General features: G+C 38.0%; 1 protein-coding gene across 1 annotated transcript in view; it reads right to left on the reverse strand.

The window, feature by feature from the left end:
- Positions 1–9,436: 9,436 nt before the first annotated feature.
- Positions 9,437–15,606, reverse strand: part of LOC118420961 (lens fiber major intrinsic protein-like) — a 12,115-nt gene continuing 5,945 nt past the window's right edge. Inside the window, exons 4-6 of the mRNA XM_035828063.1 lie at positions 12,248–12,349; positions 11,500–11,611; positions 9,437–11,084 (exon numbers count right to left, since the gene is read on the reverse strand). Of these exons, the coding sequence (XP_035683956.1) occupies positions 10,801–11,084; positions 11,500–11,611; positions 12,248–12,349 (498 nt within the window). The 3' untranslated portion in view covers positions 9,437–10,800. The remainder of the gene's footprint in view (positions 11,085–11,499; positions 11,612–12,247; positions 12,350–15,606) is intronic.

Consider the following 15,606-nt stretch of genomic DNA (forward strand, 5'->3'; position numbering starts at 1 on the left):
TTGTCGGTCACATCAAGAGGACTTTTGGGAAAGTCGAATATCTGCCCTAATAGAGTTTTGTTATCAGACAGATTCGTCGAGTCTGCCTGTAGATATCTGGAATTTTAAATGGGATACGTTATTGAACCAAATATATGTAGCTAAATGCACATGTTGTAAGAAACATATCTATCTGAAGCTAAACAGATAAATTAAACAGCTAATGTTCACAGTTTAGAATCAGCACCAAATTAGAAGCCTCTCTTTAGACGAGATTACCCAGTTTGCTCGACCATATATATATACATGAAGGCTTTAGGTTTAGAAGAGTAATGCTGTATTTTCCGGTAGACCCTAGCGAAATCCTGCCAACCATAGTCTGAGAAAGACTGTAAGTAAACTTTTTGACCTGATGCTTTTATTAGTTTTCTACTGTATTTCACAATCTTTTAGCAGTTTGCGGTTTGAACAGTCAATGCAAGAATGTAAATTGTTCAGTTTCACAATATACTTATTCTGTTACAATGTATATCTGTATAATTACATGATGTTAAAAATACAAGGGCCTGGTGTAATTCTCTCTGTTATAATACATTCTTCAGGCCATTTTGGCTGAAATACCCCCCCCCCTCCCAAAAAAAAAGAATTTTTCCCACTTAAATTAAGAATTCTTCTTTATTCAAGACCATTTATTCAAAACCAATTTTCTTTGTTTGGGCTTATAGACACGTGCCCTATCATCTGTTAGTCAAAAGAACCTATTTGTATCAGTAGGCAACTGCGTTCGGTCAACAACTTGCATAGTTACAGAACCCGTTTTGCTGCTAAACAATCTTTTCTGTTAGAGAAACCTAGAACTAACGCACTGATGAAGTGTTTCATGTACAGGGCTGTCAGAGTGTGGAATAACCTTCCAATTGTCATGCAATCCACACAATCCCTGAGAGTGTTTAAGGATGGTTTGCACAAATACTTCCACCAGTAGTTACAAGCACTGTGCGACAGGATTGTCAATTTTTAAATTATGTATATTGTAAATATGTTATTGATTTAGATGTGTTTGTGACTTGTCTAGTTGCCAACCATGTTTGTATAATGTATTGTCTCTGTGAATGAATACCAGGAAGACTAGCGGTGGACCCTAGGGTCCACCGCTAATGGTTATTCTAATAAAGTTTCAAAGTTTCAAAGTTTCAAATGTTTCTAACAGTACTTATTCTGCTCAATTATTTAACAGTGATCTTAAAGAAAGCCTAATGCTACTCCACGGTGCAATTATCATCTAGAACGAGTATGTATCACACCAACAGCATATCAAATACGACATTTGAGATTACAGACGAAGGTATACAGTATGAACACAGAATAGATCACAGCGGTACTACTCATAAATAACCTGTAATTAGCACATTTATTACATAAATTGATCAAGTAGATATACCCCTCCTCCATTAATAGAACTGCAGTTGCAGAACATCTACTTTCTACGACGTAAGCAAATGGCAACAATTATGGAAAGGTAAGAATTCTTTTTCTCTTGGCTCGTCTTTTCTTCATTCCGAATCAACTAGGCGTTAGTGAGCTAAAAGAGTATTCCACTCCAGAAGCGGGTATCATGATTCCCCAGAGAATAAGTATACTCAATTTTGCTTGGTCAACTTTAGGCCACAGCAAGTAAATTTTATGGATGACATCAGCGGTCTCGTTAATTTTCGCCTGATTTTAGAAATAAAGGGCTTTTTTCTCTTCGGGGATGATCGGGGAAGACCGAAATGGGCAAACATGTTGTGTTGAAGCTTGATAATTATACTCCTAGAACTAGAGGTGACACTAGGGAGGTAGCCATGACTATAATAGCCGAAGCAAAACTTGCTGGAAGGTTGTAAAGGTGCAACCAATATGGAAGCGTCATGACTGTAGTTACCAACATGGCCAGTGTACCACACTAGTATCACTTTTACTACATTAGTTGGCTTCTTTAATACAGGAATTGATACCGTGTTAGTTTTGATGCCACGTTTTGTGACTTCAAATCTTGTTACGACGCTTATTGTGTCAATTCTAAAAATTTAACCATCTTGTTTTTTTTTGTCCATCTTTTTTTTTCTAATAATTTTTGCATTCTGCATAGGATGTCATCCATAACATCTACCTTGCTTTGGCCTTACCGTAACTTTAAGCCTAAATGAGTCATAGGCAAATAAGATCTTGATCATGTATTCTTATTATACAATTGAAAAGACCCAGAGTCCTTGAAGTCCCATGTATAATGAATGTTCCCTAACACAGCATGGTTTATACCTGCCCCTATAAGTTCACTTCACGTCAATGAAATGGAAACAAAGCAATCGTGACTGCGCGCCGCAAAATCTTTTAAGGACCATGAATAATAAAAAGAACGATCAATTATCATCATTTCCTGCTGAGTTCAATAGATTGCCGCGAAAGCGATTTGAGTCCAGCGGCACAAAGGTATTTTGTCACTACAAACAAAGATTTTTTTAAGGGCAAGAGATTGGAGTAAACCGCACACGTTATCAACATTATCTTAGTCTTGTAACCGTCATAATCTGCTGTAATACTTACCAAAGAATTTCAATGGAAGTCGTTTGACTTATAACCATGCTATATTAGAGTGTTTTTCATCCTTGCATTACTTGCCTTCAATGAGCCTCCTTTAGCTGAAGGGTTTTAATCAATAAACTTTTCGCCCTGGACAATTTCACATAGTCTCTGAAAATGCCGCGTATGCTGGTTTTAACCCACCGACCCAACGCAGTCCGCTACATTTCCAATAAATCGCAAACGGCGTGTCTCTTTGAATTTAATATGATTTGTGAGCAGCGGCTTCTTCTAAAATCTGAAAAATATGGCCCACTTTTCTGCGACGTTACAATTTTTGACTTGTTTTTTCATAACATTTTGTTATGAAGAGTAGATCTGCATATTAAAGTAACGATAAAACTGTTTTGCTTTAGGGACTGTAGCATCAGGATGCAAGAAAGAGACTTTAAAGCAGTTACTAGGACAAATGGATATGATTTGGAAACGGTCAGACATTTCGGATCGTATTTACTATGATCTTTAGTCTATGCATATGACATTGCAGAGACCTGGTTTTATACCTGAATAGAATAGTTAGGATCCCATAGTTAGAACCTACCATGGCAAGTTCTCATCAGTGTTACTGATGGAAGATAATGGATGCTATCTGAAACGTGTGACCGTGTCCAAAATCATAGCCAGGTGCTCGAGTAACAGCTTTTCTGCGTATCTTATTACCTGCATGTAATAATTAACTTTCATAAAAAGTAGATTTACCTGTTTTGTAAGAGTTCTTGGAATTCTATCGATAGTGAAATGTATTTTGGTTTATTGATCTCTTTGGAAAAAGCAGCATTATTTTCATCAGGCATGCAATGCATAATATACATGCCTGCCATATTAGGTATTTGAAATATCGGTGCTGTGCACTAATTGGCTTATATCCAAATGAGGGAAACCCATTAATGTTTGTAGGCAGATGGGTCATTCACTGTGACTGAATCGCCCCCCCCCCCAAAAAAAAAGAAGTGAATCAAGGAGTTACTACGACACATATTTATCTTTGCTATAGGAAACTTTTTATGGATTCACTGGATAGACAGGGATACGCTTGTCACTCATAATCACCTTTTAACCATAACATTACCATATATCCACGCCTAAAAAATCCATCCTTTAAGCTTGAGTAAAATGATGGGGATCATGGATTCACTAGATAGGCTGGTCTATGGTTGTCACTCATAATTACTTTTTAACCATAACATTAACATATACAAACGCTTCTAAAAATCCATCCTCTAAGCTAGAGTAAAATAGAATGGTGGGGGTCATTTCACAATTTTCGTTGACGTTTAAAGCGTGAACGATTAATGCTTGATATTGGTACTAGCGTGACATGTTATTCTTAACATCAGCTCAAATGTACTATGCTTAATTTCAAGGAAACCGCCTGCGTTTTGAACTTTGACTTTTTAATATCGGTTATAACGAGATCCTGAAATGACGAATGTAGACATCCGATAACAGATGTTAAAGCAATTCACAAAAAAGTCAACAGCATCTGATAAAAAGTAAGTAAAAAACTAAGACCATTAGATTAAACTTAAATGTAGTATGAATGTTTTTTTTTGCATTGCCTATTTATTGTTTACGCCGATAAAACACAAAATATACATTGGGTGGGAAGTAGCCTAGCTAAACGTTTATATAGTACGTCAAATTGATGAATAAATATATACTGACTCGTGTAAAAATACATATATAGAAATTAAACAAAGTAAAAAAAATATACAAAAATTAATCTATGAACCTAAATCCTTTGTATGTAAATTGAAAAACAACAGTTAGCAGAAGATACCATAAAGTTGCACAATACAAAGCAACTGTTTGTATTTCTAAATTAAGCAACAAATGTTCGTGAGACATCATAGCTCAATGAAATATCTTTGTTCTTTGAATGTAAATGTCGTCAAGATTCTTTCTCTTTTGATTATCATATACGCCTGTTTGGTGTTATTTTGCTAATCGAATCCCACTACGGTGATTTATTAATCATCATAATAACACTGGACATATTCTGTGTTTTGCTGTAGTATGCCACTTAAAATGTGAAATACCCCAAGCCCATAGTAAAGTACTGGTCCAACATACATACATACATACATACATTTAGGTCTACAGAAAATAAAACTGCCCTTAGTACAGTAGTCGTTTCATCTCCCCACCCTCATATAGTCTAAACCCTCAAGCTCTCTAGTATTTTTGTACAATAGCATCGTTCTCTTACGAAAGAAACAAAATCGTTATAACAAACGCTCCTGTCTTCCACATCATTTACGCTGTATTCTTGCCAGTATCTAACTGCTCTTGATGGCCAAAAAGTGCAACCCCTTCAATAATCCCGTTACACAGGCTAATAAAATCATACTAGAACTACATTTGATTTACTACAATTCGGTAGAAATTGGATATACCACAATTCGGTAGACAATGGATTTACTACAATTCGGTAGACATTGGATTTAATACAATTCGGTAGACATTGGATTTACTACAATTCGGTAGACATTGGGTTTACTACTACAATTCGGTAGACATTGGATTTACTACAATTCGGTAGACATTGGATCTACTACAATTCGGTAGACATTGGATTTACTACAATTCGGTAGACATTGGATTTACTACAATTCGGTAGACATTGGATTTACTACAATTCGGTAGACATTGGATTTACTACAATTCGGTAGACATTGGATTTACTACAATTCGGCATCATAAATCATCATAAATGTTCTATTATTCCATACCATTCAAGCCTTGACAGTATCTAACTGCTCTTGATGGCGAAAACGTGCAATCCATTCAATTATTCCTTTACATGGGCTAATAAAATTATACTAGAACTCCATTTGATTTACCACAATTCGGTAGACATTGGATTTACTACAATTCGGTAGACATTGGATTTACTACAACTCGGTAGACATTGGATTAACTACAATTCCGTAGACATCATCTGAAATGTTCAATTCTTCCGTACCATACAAGCTGTATAGTCTTGGCAGTATCTAACTGCTCCTGATGGCCAAAATGTGCAATCCCTTCAATGATCCCGTTACACAGGCTAAAAAATTATACTAGAACTCTATTCGATTTACTACAATTCGGCGCGCGGTAGACGTTGGATTTACTACAATTCGGTAGACATTGGATTTACTACAATTCGGTAGACATTGGATTTACTACAATTCGGTAGACATTGGATTTACTACAATTCGGTAGACATTGGATTTACTACAATTCGGTAGACATTGGATTTACTACAATTCGGTAGACATTGGATTTACTACAATTCGGTAGACATTGGATTTACTACAATTCGGCATCATAAATCATCATAAATGTTCTATTATTCCATACCATTCAAGCCTTGACAGTATCTAACTGCTCTTGATGGCGAAAACGTGCAATCCATTCAATTATTCCTTTACATGGGCTAATAAAATTATACTAGAACTCCATTTGATTTACCACAATTCGGTAGACATTGGATTTACTACAATTCGGTAGACATTGGATTTACTACAACTCGGTAGACATTGGATTAACTACAATTCCGTAGACATCATCTGAAATGTTCAATTCTTCCGTACCATACAAGCTGTATAGTCTTGGCAGTATCTAACTGCTCCTGATGGCCAAAATGTGCAATCCCTTCAATGATCCCGTTACGCAGGCTAAAATATTTAATACTAGAACTATATTCGATTTACTACAATTCGGTAGACATTTGATTTATCAAATTCGATAGACATCATCACAAATGTTCAATTCTTCCGTACCATACAAGCTGTATAGTCTCGGCAGTATCTAACTGCTCCTGATGGCCAAAATGTGCAATCCCTTCAATGATCCCGTTACACAGGCTAAAAAATTATACTAGAACTCTATTCGATTTACTACAATTCGGCGCGCGGTAGACGTTGGATTTACTACAATTCGGTAGACATTGGATTTACTACAATTCGGTAGACATTGGATTTACTACAATTCCGTAGACATCATCTGAAATGTTCAATTCTTCCGTACCATACAAGCTGTATAGTCTTGGCAGTATCTAACTGCTCCTGATGGCCAAAATGTGCAATCCCTTCAATGATCCCGTTACGCAGGCTAAAATATTTAATACTAGAACTATATTCGATTTACTACAATTCGGTAGACATTTGATTTATCAAATTCGATAGACATCATCACAAATGTTCAATTCTTCCGTACCATTCAAGCTGTAGTCTTGGCAGTATCTAACTGCTCCTGATGGCCAAAATGTGCAATCCCTTCAATAATCCCGTTACACGGGCTAATAAAATTATACTAGAACTGCATTTGATCTACCACAATTGGGTAGAAATCGGATTTACTACAATTCGGTAGACATTGAATTTACTACAATTCGGTAGACATCATCACAAATGTTCAATTCTTCCGTACCATTCAAGCTGTAGTCTTGGCAGTATCTAACTGCTCCTGATGGCCAAAATGTGCAACCCCTTCAATAATCACGTTACAGAGGCTAATAAAATCATACCAGAACTACATTTGATTAACTACAATTCAGTAGACACCTAAGGCACCAAGGGTCCATTTTGCTGATAAGTCAAGTTTATCATGGGAAACAGAATAACATTATCTGATTTAAATGGACCCAGGAGAGAAGAACAATTGGCCATGAATGGAAGTATCGATGACAGTTAAGTGTGTTTCATGGTGTAATATTTGCCCGGGATGACACTCTTTGACATACAGCACGGAAGAAACAGATATTGTACACTACACTAATAACTGTACCTTACTAACTGTTACCTTGAAGAACGTGTAAGAAATGGTTTGAAACAGTTAGTGCAAAGAATATCATGTGCATATACATGCGTCAATAGATGAACATTGATATGTAGAGAAATAGATCGGCTAAAGTCATATATGCGTAGGTGGAACTCGCAGTTAAATGTTGTATATTCTGTGTCAGCACAATCCATTATGTTCAGCCTTAAGGTATCATAAAACCATTTGCTTCTGTTTTTATCACTTTATAATGTTATTTTAGAGTTACAGACCACACGGGACAAGACATTAGCCCGACAAAGTGGCCTTTTGAGCATTCCAAAATTCAGCCTGCAAAAAATTAGAAGCACAGCGGAATGGACTGAGAAAAACAACTTCTAACTCAGTTGTCTTTGACTTGAAAGAATGCAACACCAAGTCAAATACATTCTTTCACGTCTTTTATTACGAAAAATGAAAGAGATAGAAAATTTCTTACTGACTCTTTTGTTTGGCGTAGTTAGAGACACAACGTTTATTTTTCTGATGCCTACACTTATTTTTTTGCATGAAGACGCAGATGGTACTCTCAGCCAGCTTAATCCATGTTGAGCTCAGCTAACTGTTGCTAGCTTCACAATTTATAAAAAGATATCGATTTTTGGCCTGTCCATATAATAGGAAATAGGTTGATAACGCAGAAAACAATCCGCGGTAATGCTGTTCCATATGGGACTTTTCGCTCCTCCCCCTTTGATATGGAAGTGTTCAGAATCAATTTTGCTAAACGTCCATCTACAAGCACGTGTTTTTCTTCGCTAAGTGGTGCACCTAATGAACAATGCATGAGTGCATATTGTAGTTATGTAGCATTAGAAACATTTATATATTTTTTATAAAAACTTAGGTGAAATCTCCAAATACTGAATATAAAATATTTTTCCAAAACCGATCATATCACAAGTAATTGCCATTTGGCGTATATTATTGCCTCGATGTCTAACCTTCATCGGCATACGAAATATCTTTTTCTAAAGAGAACAGGAAAGCTTCAAAATTACATGTTATTACAATCTTATTGATTACTTTAATGATATATAAGATGAATGCCAATATGTAAGTTTTACCTTGTTTGTAATATATTCAAGGTAGACCGCCTCTTGGCGTAACACACCGTTCTTTTTATTAAAGAGTATACAAGACGCATATTCCAACGGAGTCATCTTTTCAAGTTTTAATGGAATAATCGCTAAAAGATCAAGTTTTAATAATGTTTCCATAGCCATGTTACACACGGTAGAATTTTTCAGAATTTCATTTCTCTCATCACATTTTACAGGCCGTGTCTGCCTCAGTAAGCAGCTGGCTATAATATGGAGATTTTCTGCTCTTCTCTTCCCTCCTGAAGCACTTCACCTTCAAGCTGCCAGGAGGCGCCCTTGTACCTTCAACAGATGGCAGTGTTGTAGAAAGGTAGCAGAACACGCAGCCAGATATAACCTCTACTGCGCGATCAAGGAAGGCATCGACTTTGAGGCTGTATGACTTGGATTGTAAACGTTTTCCATTCCATGTATTAATACGCCCCATTACGCAACTGTCTTTCTAGTGTGAGACAGGTGCAGTTATGTGACCTCCGCAGAGCGGCGATTCTTTTCGGCGTGAGATCGAAAAGGCAATACGCTGAAAAAAGAATTTCTTAGATTATTTGTGGCGTGTACCCTAAACTGAAACATATCCGTCAGAACTGCATTTTTATGTTAAAGAGCAAGCATTTTGAATTTCAGCCTCTCGTGGCACTGTGGCTTAATTTGATTAGGGGGACGTGGCTCTTTGAGATAGTAAGCACACCAGTCTTAAGATATCTGATGAACGAGTATGCTTACAACAAAAAGAACAACATATCCAGATATAATTGTTATTTGACTTGCGGGCATAGGAGTAGTGTCTTTTACCGTTGATTTGAATGGAACGGTCTAATTGTGGTTAGAGACCGTTAACTACCTCATATACCCTTGATCAATCCGGTCATGTCAGGTTATTTTCGACGAAAGCAAAATTCTTGGAAAGAAGACCAAATAGACATTTGTTTTTATGTACTAAACAGGAATTTATTACTCAAAAACAAGCAAATAAACAGTACAAAACTACAATGCGACAATAAGATTCAGCCGGACTTTTGAACATTATAATATGTTTGTAAAGAAAGAAATTTATGATAGCACTATAGTTATGAACGACCGTGATTACTATAGTACTACTATTACCCTGGGGGCCAGACTTCTACCGGGCACCGGCAGAAAATCTGTTCGGCAGCTTATGCATCAATTCCCGATGACCATACGCTAGATTTCTTAGGAGGTCTGGTGTCAACTCAGCAAGCTACTTCTCTTCATGAGACCTCCCGGAGTGATCATCTGAGGTTAGCGGGAGGAACCGCCTTTGCTGCCGAACAGATTTTCTGTCAAGTCCGGTTAAAGTCTGACAACTAGGTATAAAAGTCAAGAAGGCCATATACCGCAGACATAAGCCTTAGGGAACAAAGTGGTAGCAGTATATACGTATGCAGTTTTTTTTCTCATATATGCTAAACGTTTATCAAATATAATCGTGAAGCTTTGAATTCGACTAATAATTATATGTTCTGTGGCCTAGTGGTGCAAAACTAACTTGTCACGTGCTTTTGCTTTCTGTCAATTCGTACTTTTTTTGCACACACTTTTTCTAGACACTTTTTGCTATCATAATCATAATCATCATCACTAAAATCTTGCTGATTTTCTTCCGAATTCAAACTTAGGGGAAAATATTACCCATATTCCACGTATCACCCTAATTGCTATATTACATAATGGGAACATAAATAAAGGCATTACTTACTGTGTTACTTAGATACATTCTAAAAATTATATTTTCTCTGTCCAAGAACGTAAAGGGTTCTACAGCATTCAATGTTATATAATCATATAAAAGCCACTATATCATACCTTAAATGTACACCGATGGCATGAGCGTAAATAAAAGCAATAACTTGTAGCAAAAATATTGCCATTTTTCTAAGTGTACGCGTCTTAGATCTCTTTATCAATGCTTTCTTCATTAAAAAATACAGGGAGCTAAAAATAAAAATTATCACATATTGATTGATTGATTGATTGATTGATTGATTGATTGATTCAAATTTGAACGATGTAAGCGCTTAAGCCTCTTCACTTCGGTTACCAAGTTTCTAGTTCTATCATTTACAGTCTATGGATTGCGCCCCCTCTAATAAGTAATATACGTGTTGATACAAACGTTATGCTTAATATGCCATATAAGAATGCAAAAGTGACCTCAAATTGTCATCGTGACACAATCGACAACTACTTTGAATTACATGTGTAGCTATTGTCAAGTACGGCACTGCGGTTGACTGGCTTTTTGGACCGTAGACGAGCGCCCACTAGCGGTTTACATTGGAGCGGGCCCGTTCAACTGACGAAGCGGATAAGCCGGTTCGGCACGGGGGTACATAGGGTAGGCTGGCTCGGGGAGGGTACGGGCGGGCTCCGAGCGCATGGCGTAGGGCGCGTCGTTGGCGCGGACGTAGTAAGGCTTGCGGTAGACAGGAGTGTTGGGCTTCAGCGATGGGCGCGGGCCGTCGACGATGTAGCGATCCTCTACGATCGGCTCGGCATCCGCCATCATGTACATTCCACGGTACTTATGAGCCAGGTACTTCAAGATGTCGATAACTATAGCAACAGAAAAAAAAAAACACAACAATTTATAATCTTCAATAACAAAGGCTAAATTTACTGTGTGTGTACATATATGATAATTGTTGCGTGTCCCAGTGAAAAAAAGTGTAATACTGGCTTAGCATTGTGTGATGTTTTGTTTAACTTGCTATCAAATACAGATCAATGAATCTCAAAAATTCCCGTTTTCACTTTGTGATCCAAATACAACTACCCGCAGAACGAAATCCATACGAATCTGCCAAAAAAAATTTTTGGTAATAGGTGCTAAGAAAATACAGAAACCCCCATCAAAAGGCGAATCTCCTTTACAAAATGAATTCTAATTCTTCGCTTCTGCTGAGTTCAAAACAATGTCATGAAGCCTGCGTTACGTTGTCGCTCTAAAAGGCAAAACAATTCGCTTTACCGTCTTGGTCAACAATATCCAGGTCATCAGCGATGTAGCGAAGAGGGTTGAAGATAAACTCGTACAGCAGCGCGGCCACGCCTCCACCAAGGATCGGTCCAACCCAGTACACCTGTGGATAACATAAAGATTTACTTCAGTACCATACAAGAACGCCCTCTAGCGACTTTTAACTACACTGTATGTGTCTAGTCTATACGGGTAGTGAGATGTAGGTACATCATCAAAACAAACAACCGTTTACTTTATAAGTTTCGTTCAAGGCCAAAGAAAGGAACAGTTAATTTTGGTTTAAAACATTGGGTTAAAATACAACAAAAGTTATGTTTCTGTTTTGTTGTTTTTATGTTGTTTTCACACAATGCCCCTATTATGACAATGCTTCGTCCCTTTGGCTAAGTATGGGCGTTAAAATACAGCTGTGTACATTCTATTGTTATGACGCAAAAGTCGTAGACACCTGGCGAAATTAGGGAACTGAATCCTACACTATCAAAAGCATTATGCAACCATAATATCAGGACAATAGCTTGTCCAGGAGAAAAGAAACGGAAAACCAAAAAATAAACAACAATTGTAACAAGATCACGCGTCATGGTGCAAAAATTTTACTTATCTTCCGAATCTTTGCCTTCCTAACACGAATCATCCACATATTAATGTTTCATATCATCACAGTCCATCCAGACATACAGAAATAATACCTCCATTTTCAAGGACGTCAAAAAATGTCAAGGTAGAAACTTACCCAGTGGTCAGTCCATCGGTTTGTGAAGATGGCGTTCTGGTCAACAATGACAGCTGGACCGAGAGAGCGAGCAGGGTTTAGGCTAGCGCCCGAGTGGAACAGCTGGAATGAGACAAAAAGAAAAAGAAGTCCATGTATGTCAGTAACATTTCTTCAGAAGTGAAATGTATGGTATGCCTGTAGCGATATACCGACATTTGGTCGCATAACGCAGTATTTATGGGCGACCCCCGTCCTTGAGGGTATAAAGAAGTGCGCCACAGTACTTGAAAAGGCCGTAGTTATTTCCCTGTAAATAACAGCTTTGTGAAAACTGTGTTGAAATGTAGAGAATGATCATTTTTATGTCTGTATAAGGCCACGTTGATTTGATTATATGAATGACATCCGCGCTCGCACCAATTTTCGGCCATTTCCAACAACAACAAAAAAGTTTTCGACCACACAATAAGTTGTGCAAAGCAGCTGTAAAATGAGCACAAATATTCCGTAGATTGAAAAAAAAAGTATCAGAAAACAGATAACTAATGCCATAGAATGCCAAAATGAATCTAAGTCAATTTAAGAATAAGATGTGAAAGGACAGAAAGAAAGAAAAAAATCCATTGTTGGTTGGGGGAGGTACCAGTACAGAAAATTCAGGTCCAGAGGATCATTTCCAGGTCCGGACATGAACCTGGACCTGATTGTCTGTGGAAACTTGAGAACTGGCAATACTCAAAACAATGGTAATTGGTCAATTTTGCTACAGAGGAATCTGTTTGGTGGATTATTGGACTCCCACTGCATTTTAAAATCCCATCTCCTTGTAATAAAGGCTAACTGTCTCTGTACCTTTGACTGTAGAAACTTGGTGCAATTGACTATAAACTCTACTTGACTTCGCTCTTGTTGTCTTCTTGTATTGGCCCCCCGTTTAGACCCCAAATAGCTGCCGACATAGTGTGTCCATTTTGTAATTGGCGAAACCTGTTCCTCTGTTTTTTTTTCAGGTCTGTTTTTTTTCGGATTGGTCCAAGAAGAAAAAAATGTTTTGCACCCGTATGATGTACTGGTCCCTACACCTACATTGCAACTGTTGGTATACCATACTATGTGTGTTTAGTCCTATGTTCAACCTTCCTGGCCACTTTGATTTCATACTGAAGGCAACTTTTTTTTTAGCCAAAGTTTTTTTTATTCGCTCGCTCGCATCAGTTTTGGAGTTCCCGGAGGATGTCATCCATATAATCAAATCAACATGGCCTAAGTTAGATTACGATGTTTGATCGGTAGGCGTGAATTTGCGCCTTGATACTGTTGCCGGGTACTGCCTGGGTGTTGCCTCCAGTACCATGACCTCCGCTGGGGGGTCAAATAAAAATGGTTTTTAAACGAGAACAACACCGCAACTTTGTGCGCATTTTTAGATATTTTGTAGGTTGTGCCATGCAATTCAACATTTAATATTCTTGTCAATTGCCTGTGCACCCTACTATAAATTTTTAGGCGTCTAACCTCTTCAGTTTGGGGTCATTAACAATGTAAATCCCAGTAGGCGAAATACTGTGTCATGTCACCATAAGTGTGCTATGGTGATTTATGGGCAGTTGACGAAAAATCCGATACGAGGCCGAATCTAAATCAGATCAATTGTCCTAAAATGACCCAAGATTTGTTCGACGACGGTCTACCGGGTTCCAAAAAATTCAAGATAATATCTGCTTGTCATTTCTAATTTGCCACCCCCCCCCCTTCAGACAGGCAAGACTCCAGATCACTTTTCTGGATATATAGAAAGACTCCGTCTTATAGCAAATTATTGGACCTTTTGTGCAACGTTCCAACGTTGTGTCTTACTGAAGAGTTGTCATCTTACAATATGACATATTTATCGTGTTTTAGAGAAGCTTAACTTCTTAGAAAGGATTTGCCTAATGGCTTCCAAACTCAAAATATATCATATGTCTGTCTCCCTCTTATTGTAAATACCACTAAGGCAGTGTTATACAGTACTCACTAAACTAAAATATACCGAATCTTCTGCTAGCATAAATTATTGTTCTAAGCAAGTCTAAACTATGCCGAGTATGTGTGGAGCCCTTTGTTAATAATGGCGCCGTGAAGTGGTTCGACATGTTTTTGACCTCAATGGATCCTTGCCTTCAGGGCACGAATTCAAAGGGCTTTGTTGCTGCCAATTTAAAACGTGGACGTTTGTAAGCTTTATATTGTGATGTCTTTTTTTCATTTTTTTTTCAGTCACTATGTATTCAAGTTAAAGCGTTGTACGAAGTCTTTTATGAATGGAAGGTTAATATGTTCGATGCCTTGTGGCTAAATAAGCTCGTCGTTGAAACCCGAATATAGATGTATTTAAGACTTACCAGCTAAACACTGGCGTAATATGATCACACAAGGGAAAAATAGTAAAAACATTCTGCATTTCCAATATCTACTTACATACAAAATGTCATTACAACATAGGGGTTATTGAGTTGCTGCAAATTACAAATATCCGAAAACACAGATAAACAGAAAACAGAGATAGCCAGACGATACGCACACAAAATACTAGTAAATTGACTCATATTTCATCAAGAAAACTAGACAGCTTTACTCAGTATACACTGCCTGAAAAGCCTCATTTCCAGGATGGAAACTGACTTACACAGTCCTGGAAATTAAACATGTCCTTCAAAATCCGGAGGTTTCATGCCTGCAAACGAGACGTGTACAGTCCTTTACATGTCCTAGAATCTCGCGGAAACGAACCATTTCTGTGTGCAGGACGTGTAAAGGGCTTGAAATACCCTTACAGATTCCCTTGAAACAACCTTACACAACAGGACATGAGCCGTGTGTTGCATTGTGTGTTGGCGGAATATGCATACATTAGCGGCCAATTACCACCTAATTATATTTCCCCGGTCTGCCTCACCCAGTGCATCCCTTTTGTCATGTGAAGTGGCGTCGAGAGATCTGACGCCCCCCCCCCCTTCTGGATTTTGCCCCCCTCCCCATTTATTCGGCAGTTTCTTACTCGCATTTCTTATTCTGTAATAGCACCATATATGTATTCATATTGAAACAAGACAGTTTTTATTAGTGTTTGTTCGTGTGTATGATAGGTTGAAGTCGCGAGTGCCTTTTGTATGTCATAGAATGCCGGCTGGTCTCTTGTTGTCTTCTAGTCTTCGTAGGCTACTAGTATGCACTTCTTGACGGCATGCAGGGTAGTACATAGACTCCCTTGCAGTCTTTGGAACGGGGCTGGGGTTTTTTTTTGGGGGGGGGCGTTGGTCCGCGACTTTCAACGTTGAGTATGTTCTCTTGTGCCGGGAAAGGGAGTTTGCCGTGGAAGGGAGTTTGCCGGATAG

Source organism: Branchiostoma floridae, chromosome 8, assembly GCF_000003815.2.
Source record: "Branchiostoma floridae strain S238N-H82 chromosome 8, Bfl_VNyyK, whole genome shotgun sequence".
NCBI classification, from domain to species: Eukaryota; Metazoa; Chordata; class Leptocardii; order Amphioxiformes; family Branchiostomatidae; genus Branchiostoma; species Branchiostoma floridae.